This window comes from Cupressus sempervirens, chromosome 1, assembly GCF_028749045.1.
Source record: "Cupressus sempervirens isolate cs-2001-9-10 chromosome 1, ASM2874904v1, whole genome shotgun sequence".
Lineage (NCBI taxonomy): Eukaryota > Viridiplantae > Streptophyta > Pinopsida > Cupressales > Cupressaceae > Cupressus > Cupressus sempervirens.
In genome coordinates, this window is record NC_143118.1 from 344,928,674 (window position 1) to 344,940,380 (window position 11,707).

Here is an 11,707-nt window from a genome sequence, read left to right on the forward strand (position 1 = left end):
TAAATTAAGTAGTTACATATTCTTATGAGACATTAAAATTGTTTTAAAAATGATAATATAGAATTTTCTGTAGCTATTTTGTAACCAATGAAATAAAGTGGGGAAAAATGTAGGAGGTTGAAAATAGACAAGCAGGACTTATTTTAAAAACTGGGGTGTATCTTCATAAAAATATTTTCCTCCTTTTTGAACTATAATTAGTTAATTTTTTAATTTTGATATCACTAAAATTCGCTCGCTGCAATGGCATGAGAACAGAACATGGTGTAACTGAGTTCATTCTGCTTATAGATATAAAATGACATATATACATAAAACTATCTATATTTCTTCCTGAAAAATCCTTGCTACTCTAGAAATGAAATGCACATACCTTACCTAACTGTGCGACACTGTCACTTTGAAATTGCAAAATTCAACTCAGAATATAAAAAGAACTTGCGCGGTCTAATATCTCTCAACATCTCCACCACTTCTCTCATGGAGGGCCTTTCCTCTGCCTTATGCTCCGTACATTTCAGACCAATTCTAATCATCCCCACCATGTCTTCTTTCACGGCTGATTCAATTGCTTCATCACTAAGCCCTTCATCAATCACTGCTTCTTCATTTCCACTGTATGATTTTACCCATCTCACAATGTCCATCCGCTCTGCAAAACTCGAATCCACTGCACTTTTCCTCGTCATCAATTCCAACAACATCACGCCATAGCTATACACGTCCATCTTCTCCGTCACTCTGATTGACTGTCCACGTTCTGCAGCAAAATCCCATAAAAATCCAAGCCAGAAAATCAAAGCAAAAATTGTACAACAGCAAAACTAGAGTAGGCATTCTCTTACCAGGTGCAATGTAGCCCAGAGTGCCCATAAGTGAGGAAGAATCTGCAGTGATTGACTTCTCCATCAGTTGAGCGATACCGAAATCGGAAAGATGGGGTTCCATATCTGAATCCAGCAGTATATTGCGGGGCTTTATATCACTGTGTACAATCCCTGGCTTGCAGTTATTGTGAAGGTATGATAGAGCGTGAGCTGTGCCTATGGCAATCTTGTGACGGATATCCAATCCTATAACTGGAGGGGGTTTCATCTCATGCAATAAATGATTCAAACTCCCGTTGGGCATGTATTCGTATAGAATGAACCCGCGATCTTTCATTTGCCATGTCTCCAACACTTTAACCAGATTCCTGTGACGGATTTGCCCGGCTGTTTTGAACTCCCTTCTTATGCTCCTTTCTTCTCCTTGTTTAGGGTTTAACTCTATCGCCTTCAATGCGAACAGTTTACCGCAAGGCAGCTCCACTCTGTAAACAATCCCTTTGCCCCCTTTACCAATTATATACTTCTCACTTAGATTTTCCGTTAATTGTAAAATTTCTTGCAGTCCAGACGGAACTTCTTCACCAGATTTGGGGGCATAAAGTCTCCATGAAATCAAAGCTACTAGGAAACAAGAGAGCATGACTGCTCCGATCACAATAAGGACTGTATAGACAATGCCAAGACGTTTGATTTCCTTGTTAGAGAGAGTAAAATCGCCCCTGCATCTACAGAGACTCCCCGGTTTCTCTGTTGCACACAAATTTGGATTGCCAGTGAATGAGCTTGAGGAAGAATTCCATAACTTCAACCATGACTTGGGTGGGCAACCACTGAGCTGATTGTTGGAGATGTTGACGGCAACAAGCGACAACAGGCTGTCAAATGCAGATGGAATGCTACCAGAGAGATTGTTGGATGACAAATCCAAGCTAATTAGTTTATTTAGATTTCCCAGGGACGCTGGAATTGTTCCACTCAACCTGTTATGGCTTAAATTTAAACCAATTTCTAGATTTTCTAGATTTCCTAGTGAGGGTGGAATTTGACCTTGGAACTGATTTTGGCCCAAATTGAGTTGCAGCAACTGTCCCAAATCGGACAGCCAAGACGGAATGGTTCCGCCAAAAAGGTTTCCTTCTAAGTTTAGGTTCTGCAATTTCTGTAGTCTGGCTAATTGGTCCGGCAGAAAACCATTGAAGGAATTGAAACTTAAGTCCAGCAAAAATAAGAGAGAAGCATTACCTAGCTCCTGAGGAAGCGGGCCAGCCAGATCATTAGAGGAAAGTTTTAAGCGCTGTAGCTTAGGGAGTTGTCCTAATTCTGCGGGAAGACTACCATTGAGTTGATTCATGGACAGGTCAGTGGAGCTCAGATTTTTACAGTGTCCAAGGCTCCTCGGTATTCTTCCTTCCAACAAATTATTGCTCATGTCCAGATAATCAACGATAGAATTGGAGCCCAGAAAATCTGAAGGAATAACACCATTGAGATTGTTGTGGCTCAGGATCAGTCGTCTCAAGCTCCTGCATCGACCAATCTCTGGAGGAATGTTCCCCTGCAGCTGATTATGTCCTATGACTAGAATCTCCAATCGCCCCGAGGAGCAAAGAGATGGAGGTATTGTCCCCGAGAGAAGGTTTCCCGTTAGATCAACTCCTATGAAATTGTTCTTGGCACCCAATTCTGAAGGTATTGGGCCTGATAGCTGATTAGCCTGCAAAAACAGGGTTTGTAAGTGGACAAGACTGCAAATTTTGGGGGGTATGCTTCCTGTGAGACTGTTGTTATAGAGATAAAGTTCACGTAAGCTCCTTAAGCTAAAAAGCTGGGGAGGAATTGGGCCATAGAGAGAATTTTCTGCCAAGAACAAAATTTGCAAACGCTCCAATCGACCCAACTGTGGAGGAATGAACCCCTCAAGTTTGTTCGTATGTAAGCTGAGCTCCTCCAGATGACTACAATTCCCAAGCTCTGCGGGGATGCTGCCGCAAAGGAAATTTTGGTTCAAATATAGCTGCCTCAAGAATTGCAGCGATCCCAGTGAGGCTGGAATGCGCCCTGTGAGTTGATTCTGAGTGGCAGAAATCACGGTGAGATTGCTGCACTTGCCGAGCTCCCATGGTATCTCTCCACTGAAAGAGTTGTTAGACAGTTCAACTTCATTGAGATTTGTGCAGTCACCAAGTGATTTGGGAATGTGACCTCCAAGCTTATTGGAAGTAACATATAGAGATTCTAACTTTGTAAGTCGGCCAAGAGATTGTGGCAGCTCCCCAACCAGCTGGTTGTAGCCCACAATAAACTCTACTAGATTCCCACAATTGGTAATGGATTTGGGTAGCTTCCCTACTAAGGAATTTCCTCCCAACCATAACTTGGCCAGTTGAGTCAGATTTCCAACATTTGAAGGAATCTCTCCGCTCAAATTGTTGTCATTCAAGAAAATCTCTTCCAGCAGTGGAAGCTCAAATATGGAGAGGGCAATGCTTCCGCTGAGGCTGTTATTAAAGATTGACAAAGAACTGAGCTTTTTGAGGTTGCCCAATTGGACAGGGATTTGTCCATGGAAACTATTGTATGAGAGATCTAAAGTCTCTAACTCCGTACAATTTCCTAGCTCGGGAGGAATGGTGCCAGAGAGATTGTTAGAACAGAAGTATAGTTCTTTCAAATTGTGTAAACCACAGATAGCCGGAGACAGCTTTCCGGAGAGTTGGCTTTGAGAAAGATCAAGTTTACTCACCGTGTTGTCTGGATGGCAGGTGACTCCTTTCCAGTGGCAGGGGTACTTGTCAGAGGAGTTCCAAGTGCCGAAAAAGTTTGTAGGACCAGCGAGCTTGTCGAGAGGAGAAAGCAGAACGATTCCATCATTATTCACTGCTTCAGTGCTGTGTGTGTGAAATGCCACTACAATCAACTCCATGACTGTAATTGAGCTCATTCTGAATTTTTCGAAAAACTAACCGTTTCCTAAGCAGTGAGAGTCATTTGGAGGGAGGTGAGTCTTCAAGCTTCGGTTGAAATTTCTACCAAGGGGGCTCCTTGAATTCAGCCAAACTTTTCCACATCAAGGATCAACATTGGACATAATCTTTAGGAAAATATGAGGAAAAAATATATGGGCTCCACTTTTCCAGAATTAATTATACTGCGTGGAATGGTGTTACAATAAACGCCAATTGTATCAATTTCAGTGAGCTCGTTACGAAAATTTCGACCAATAAGCCGTTTCTTAAGCAGTGAGTATTATTTGGAGGGAGGCGAGGCGTTTTTCCTCAGAAGCGAGAGTCAATAGAGTTTCCACAGAAGTGAGAGTCTATAAGAGTCTCCAAATCTCTAGCAATTTTTTAGCTTTGATTTGATCTTGTTAATGCAAGTAAGATCCCTTTCTATTGGAAAAATGAGTTGGTCCACTCATCTAATCAAAGTCATAGGTAGAATGAATTGTTTAAGATTATTCTTTCAAATTAAGATGCTTTTAGGAATTTGCTGAGAAATTTACAAGTCAAATACAAGTCAATTCTTGATAGAAATATGATGGAAAAAAATAAGTGGTTTCCAATTTTCCAAAGTCAATTTTATATTAATCATTCTATCATTATTTTTCCAATTTACGTGGAATCATTCTCTTGATGATTTAGACCCTTAAAGAAAACCTTGCATTATGAATTATGGCGTTCCCATTGAACAGGGTTTCTAAATTTTGGAAACTGGTAATTCTTTTAATTTTTTTTTTTAACTAAAAAAAGATTAGTTCATTTATTTCATAAAATTGTTATATTTTTCAAAAAATAAATAAATATACTTTTAAATCATTTTCATTTGGTTAAATGTTTTTTTGATGTTATGTATAACAAAATAGATTAGCAAAACTAAAGGTATATAATTATGCAAATTTTATAAAGTAACATATAATTTTTTAAGATAGTTTATGGAAACCTTGTTTCATAGTACTTTTCTTATCATTAATATATTTCTATTTTTAATAATTTTAAGTCAATGAAGTAGTTGATATTTTACATTTATTGTGTATATTTGATAATATTTTATAATTAAAAATTGCAATTTCTCCTTTCTAACTGTTTCATTATGATAATCTAAAATGTTGATGAATAAAAAATCTTGTATAATCAATTTAATAAAATATTTTCAATATACTAAAAAAAAAACTATGTAACAAATCTTTAATTTTTATACATATTTATGAACTAGCTTAACCTCTTTCAAAATTCTACACCAACTTTCACTTTAGACCTTGTTGGTGTGTTTTCTAAGAAAGAGTACTTCCTTCCATGTTAAGGTTCTTATCATGCCCAATTGCTAAACCCTACTTGCAAGGGTTTTGAGGTTAAAATCCTAGATATATGGGAAAATCCCCTGTGTAAGTTATTTTTCTTTGTTACCTAGATTCTTTTAAAGAAGGGGGTGTCCACCAACATGTTGTGTTCGAGAATAGTCATTATTAACTTTAATTTGTGATTCTGTGCCTTTTGTTTTAAATATGTTCTATGTCTTAAAAGACAAGGGTTACTTCATCGTAGTTAGGGCCCCTTTGTGAATATCCTAGGTGTTGATTTTTATATCGCCTATGGTCAACACTTTAATTGATAGCTAAACCTTCGTCTTAAACATCCTAAACATTAATTAGTTTTAAGCTCATGAAATGGTGGGACCTCAAGTCAATGGTACACATTTCTTCTTAAGATTTGATAGTTCTTTTAGCGAGAATGCATGGTGTTTACACATGGTTGATGGCTAGATCAAACACTTTTCTTTTAAACTGGCAGTCGAACCAAATCAATGGCCACCACTTGTTCACAAGATATTTCTCTCTGAGTGGCAACATAATGAGATGGTGACGTGTCTAAGAGATGGGCCCATGTTCTCTCAATTATAAAAGTGTTGATCAACCATTCCCATTAACTCACAAGCCTGGACAAAAGAAATAGTGATAAACCAAGATCTTGCTGAGTAGAATAAGCCCCAAGTTCAAGTTGTTTGGTGAGACCAATTCTAAAAGGGATTCATTGCATTCTAATTGGTCCACATACATCCATGCCAGACAGTATGAATGGGTCTAAGATATGAATCATACAATGGAGATGCCAAAATAAAACAATGTGGATGCGAGGATTAGGTTTTCATTTATAATACAGTGGGAACTCTCTCTTCTTTGAATCAATAGCTATCACATTCTTGCAAACTTTGACAAAAGTTTTAGTGAGAAACTGAGATCATGATGCGTGGTTTTGGTCAGTATAAAAGTTTCTAGTAGGACTTGAGAAGTCAGTAGCGGGCATATGCACCGAATTGTGGTGCCAAAAAGGTGCCAATTTTTTTTTCTCTATTTTTAATAGTGCATACGCACTATAGCGTGTATGCGCTATGGCTTGGGCAACCCAAGCCATAGCGCGTACACGCTATTAGTAAAATAAAAATTTTATATATGATGGGTTGCACACCCGTAGCCCATCATTTCCATCAGTATTTTTGCCCTTTTCTTGCAGAGCAACACTTACGCGGGTTGGAGTTTCAACATTTTTGCACCATCCATTGCCAATATGCCTCCTCGCCGACAAAATTTGAGATCACAAGTGCACCCACGCCGATGCCGTATGTGATCTAAACTTAACTTTGCATTGTTTGATATGTTTTTCATATTGTTTTGTAGGGTTTTTACAATTTTCATTTAGATTTGTTTATTTATTTGGATTTCAATTGATTTTTTATCAGGAAATGTCCATAATCAACCGGAAAATCCACAAGAACCTCAAAACCCTCAACAACCTCAAAACCAAAACCCTCCTCAAGAAGAACAACAAATTTCAAAACTTGAACCAATTGTAAGACCTCCACCAGGCACACAAGAAAATATAATAAATGAAATAGACAGAGCCAAAACTAAATTAGAAGGTCTCATTGCTCGGTCGAAAGAATCTGGACAAACCAATCCAATGAGGGCTCAATTGGCATCATCCCTCGAATCCATTAAGACCCAAATAGCCTCAGTTAGTGGTTAGTTAGATATTTGGAGGTTTAAGAGGGATGAACAAAAAAGATTTTATGCAAATAAATTGTCATATGAAGATGTTAAAAAAAAAAGAAATACCAAAAGGTAGTATATGTGCATTATTTAGAAAACCTGGTGAGCAAAATACTATTAGAGAGGGTACTAAATGATTTTTCATCCATTGGTGCATACACGATGCTATTAGAAATAATTTTTGGGATAGATGGTGGATGGTTTTTGATGCCCCTCTTTGCAACAATCATGAGGTCGCTGTGTATTTTTTGAAGAAATTATATTGTGAGTTTGTCCTTGGGGAGATCCCCAATTATTTTGATATATTATACTCCTAGGGTAGAGGTGGGGGGTCATCATTTAGAGGCTGGGAGCATGTCATGACCCTAATGTAGTTAGGGCACCTGTGGTCAAGCCATAACGCGAGCATGTGACTATTCCTTCAGTTGTGAAGGAACTTGTAGAGGCCAACGCTCTAGGGACCATTAATGCTTTGACACAAACCCTCATCCATTCCATGAGCCCATTAGTTGAGGGGGAGCCTTCTATGCATTGTGGTCACATGTGCACTTCATGTAGATCCCTATGCACATTTGGCACTCATACTATAGATGGTGAGGCTAATGGGCTCGTCACTGATAAGTTCCTGAATGAAACATTTGGCATTGACACATAGGTAAATTACAATTATAATTTACTAATCTAATGCCATTTCATATGTATAGTGAATGATTAATTAATTAGCATATATTGACATTGTTCAAAATTTAGGGTCAAAGTGTTGTTGGGCCTAGCAACGATCCTCCAGGCCCATTTTTTGTCCCCTCCACGAGTCCAGAGGTATGTATTGATTTAATCATTTTAATTAACACACACACACACACGCACACACACACACACACACACACACACACACACACACACACACACACACACACACACACACACACACATTACATAATCATATTAAGGATTGACAAAAAAAATTATGCATGTGCATTAGTTCTCCATAGGACCCTCAACCTTTACTACAGACCCAGAGCGTAGACATCGTATGAGCTTTGTACAGGTACAGTTGTTTCATGTTAATTTAATTTATTTGATTATATTTATTTCATGTTCTATGTTACATGTAACGTGTATTATATGACATACAGCTCATGATGTCGGACACACCTCCTCATCTCTGACAGTCTGTTGATAATGGAGTGGCCGCAGCTATGGCTAGCTCATAGCCATTAATGGAGGTATGAAAGGATTTTCTTCATTTTAGTTTTTGTTTATAATAGTTAGTCTCAAAATTTCTAATGTTATTTATAAGTGATTATATTTATTGAATTGTTGTAGGGTCTTGTCACTCCTAATCATCCACATGCCTTCGAGGTGGACTTACAGAGTGACTATATGATGGCGGTAAGAAAATAATTGATTTCGTGTGTACATATATTTGATTTCAACATATAATAAATATTGATTCATATCTATTTTCTTTGTATCAACTGGAGTTGGAGAAGAGCCTCAACAAGAGGACGAGTGAGCATGTCAGGAGGACCCTGTCATCTCCACCGTCTCCCTCCACACGACGAAAGAAGACGTCGAGAGACTTGTTTCCTTCCCCTCATGGGAAGGAAAAGATATAGTTAATCTAGACATGTATATATATATATATATATATAGGCATCAATGGACATATTCGATACACATTTGATGTATATGACATTCTATATTTGATGTATGACATTATTCGACTTATGACATTATTGGTTATCATAATATATTATGTTTTTGTTAATGAACATGACATTATTGGTTATCATTTTATAATATATGTTTGTTCATGTATGACATTAAATTAGATATGTGCATGTATGACATTAAATTAGATATGTTTATGTATGGCATTAAATTCAATACCTAATCTATTCAAAACTTTGATAGAATATTGATTAACAATAAACTTTATCACTGTTTAAGCACAAGTTAATCATTTGCAATATGTCATCGTCATATGATTTATGATCTTGTTCATGTTTAAAGTTTTCCTTTTCTATCATTTGTTTATCAAGTTTAATTCAATACCTAATTAGTTTGAATTTTTGATACAATATTGATTGGTAATAAACTTTATCAGTTAAGATCGATTAGGACCTCTTGGCAATAAACTTTATTAGGCAATATTCGTGGACCTCCTGGCAATTGGTCACCTAAATGAGAACCTTGAGATTTATTAGGAACTCCATGAAAGAAATCAATGGTTTGAAATTACTCTATCCAACAAAATTAGATCAAAAGTTCTCTAAACATTTATGTTAAAAATAAGATAAAAATTTGATCACAAGTGGTCACAAAGTTTGTGTAGAAGAAAAAATCATTATTACAAAAATAATATAGACATGAAGAAAAAACACAATTAGCTTGTTGAGCTTCAATACATAACCACCATTCTTTATCATCAATTAAACAATGTCAGAGATAGTAGAGAAAAGATGGAGTATTTGCAAAAAAAAAGTCATTTTAAAAATCATAATTGTAACATAATCACTGATAGTTTTATGTGTTTTCATACATTAATGATTGTAACATAATCACAAGTTGATTGGAATGTGTTGTTATTATTCTATAGTAACTAGATTAAGGTAAAAATAAAAGTTTAATAAATAGTTGTGATGTATAAGAAAGAGAGATATCTCACATGAGAGGGGGATGAATCTAAGATGACACATAAGATACTTGTAAGAGGGAGCTATACTTGTTAACGAATTTACAATGCATGTTATGGAAAATCATAGAGCATCTTTAAAAGGAAATAAAAGAGTATGACAAGTGGGAGGAACATGTTGTTTTGTAGACTCGTATTCAAATTTGGGTGTCGATTTTCTAATGAAAGATTCAAGCACTGCACTTTGGTAGTTTTGGCTCATGTTATCCTTGTATCTCACTCTCTCTTATTTCCCCCCTCCTCTTTATATTTCTATTTCTTCCATATCTATGTAGCCATCTATCCTCTTCATCTCCCCCTCACTAATGTAGACATGTTGAGCAAGAAGTGAGGTTTAAGCACTTTCTTCTTCCTAATCTACCAAACTAAACTTGTGGCCTTCCTAATATCTTACTCCTTTAGGATATCATTTTTGTGGCCTATCCAAAGTGATAGGGTCATTTGTGAACTCCTCCAAGGTGAGTACTTCTCCAATCAAGATCTTCCACCTTTTTGTTTTAGGGATACTAGCCCTATTCCAAGCCAATAACTGTAACTCTTCACCAATGGCTTCACCAACCCCAAGTTTCTATTGGGACACCTTCCTTATGTTGAACTAATTGAGAATCAACTCTTGGTTTAACCCTCCAATTGTCATATTGTACAAAATGTTGACTATCATAGAATTCCTTGTAGGTCTCCTACTCTGATTTTCTGGACTTAAATTCCTCTTAGGTTGAAATCTAACTATTCTATGGGTAGATTTAGACACCCTTTTGAAATTTATTTAAGACTCCAAAGCCTAGATTCCCAATTCCATTCCTGTAGCACCTAACCCATGTAAAGTACATAGACCTAATAAGGTCAAACTAGGTTTGGTTTTGAAAGTAATTACTAGATAATTGGTGCATGGCCTCAGACCTCCTCTACTCACCAATATTTATCATCTTCAAATTATGATGAAACACAATAATGTTTCCACTTTTTTCTATTATATATTCCCCCTTATGAAAATACTCATAGAACTAATAAACCCTTCATCTCCTCCTTGCAACACTTCTCTACTTCATGTCTCTACTTGACTCATATCTTAACTATAACACTTCTCTCCCTGAGTAGCATTCGCCAATAGTTCATTTCTCCCCCTTTGACTCATATCTTCTATTTTTACATCACTACCTTTGATATAAGTCCATTCAATATTTTATCTTCATTAACAATTTATCAATGTTTTAAACTAAATTTCCAATGTTTTTAACTAAATTTCCCCTTTTCTTAACATCTTTAAAGTTAGTCAATATTGATTATCCATTTTCACATAGGAATATATTTATATTTTGTAGAAAATATTTTATATCTACTCATACTCTTATCATCCCTAGTCATGACAAACAACACAGAACAATGAGTTGCCTCTAGCAATTTGATGTTTTTAGTGGAGGATAGAGAGTTACAAATTTGGTGACAATTTGGATGTGTAATGAATATTAAAAAAATGAGTAAACAAGAAGCCATTAGACACATGACCTACAATGTGGTATTTTCATGCATTCATTGGGTTTCAATATTATGGCTTTTTGTGAGAGCAATGTTATCATTACAAAGAGATAAACACCTTGAAGGCGAGTGCAATGTACCCTTCTCAAACATAATCAATTTGAGAATGATTAGGCTTTTTTGAGTTTTTTTGTAGACTAATTTGATAGACAAGGGAGAACTCCAAATTGGAGAGGACAAGGTTGATTGAGCAATGATTTTTTCATGGACAATGTCAACCTTGAATTTGCATAAGGTTACTATTTAAATTAAGTTTACATTTCAGCACAAATTATTCCTAGACCTTTCTCGAAACTTTGGATGGGGCTAAATAAGAATGCTAATAACTTTATGTTGAAAGATAATACATAGATTTAATGTAATAAAATTTCTTGTTTTTGAAGTTGGCATAAAAAGTTACGAGTCAATTTTGAAGGTCTTAAAGACTCCTAAACAACTCAAAAGTGTTTGTAATTAGTGTAGCGGGGTATAGCTTGATAAAGGGAATCACGAGCTTTGGAATGCTTCTAAAAATTCCTCAATCAAACTCTTGGATAAAAATCTCTTTAACTCATTGCTCAATCAAACTCTTGGCTCAATGGATTATACCACTATATCAAT

At 36.3% G+C, this 11,707-nt stretch overlaps 1 protein-coding gene across 2 annotated transcripts; it reads right to left on the reverse strand.

Moving 5' to 3' along the window:
- Positions 1-262: 262 nt before the first annotated feature.
- On the reverse strand, positions 263-4,140 carry LOC149577636 (uncharacterized). 2 transcript variants are annotated; one of them, XM_089824781.1, is made up of 2 exons: positions 846-4,131; positions 263-760 (listed from the first exon to the last, which is right to left on the reverse strand). In XM_089824781.1, exons 1-2 carry the CDS (start codon positions 3,769-3,771, stop codon positions 396-398), a joined length of 3,291 nt encoding a protein of 1,096 aa, XP_089680907.1. In that variant the 5' UTR covers positions 3,772-4,131; the 3' UTR covers positions 263-395. The 2 variants fall into 2 exon arrangements, with proteins under 2 accessions (XP_089680907.1, XP_089680912.1); XM_089824786.1 differs by having other exon boundaries at positions 564-749; positions 846-4,140.
- Positions 4,141-11,707: the final 7,567 nt, after the last annotated feature.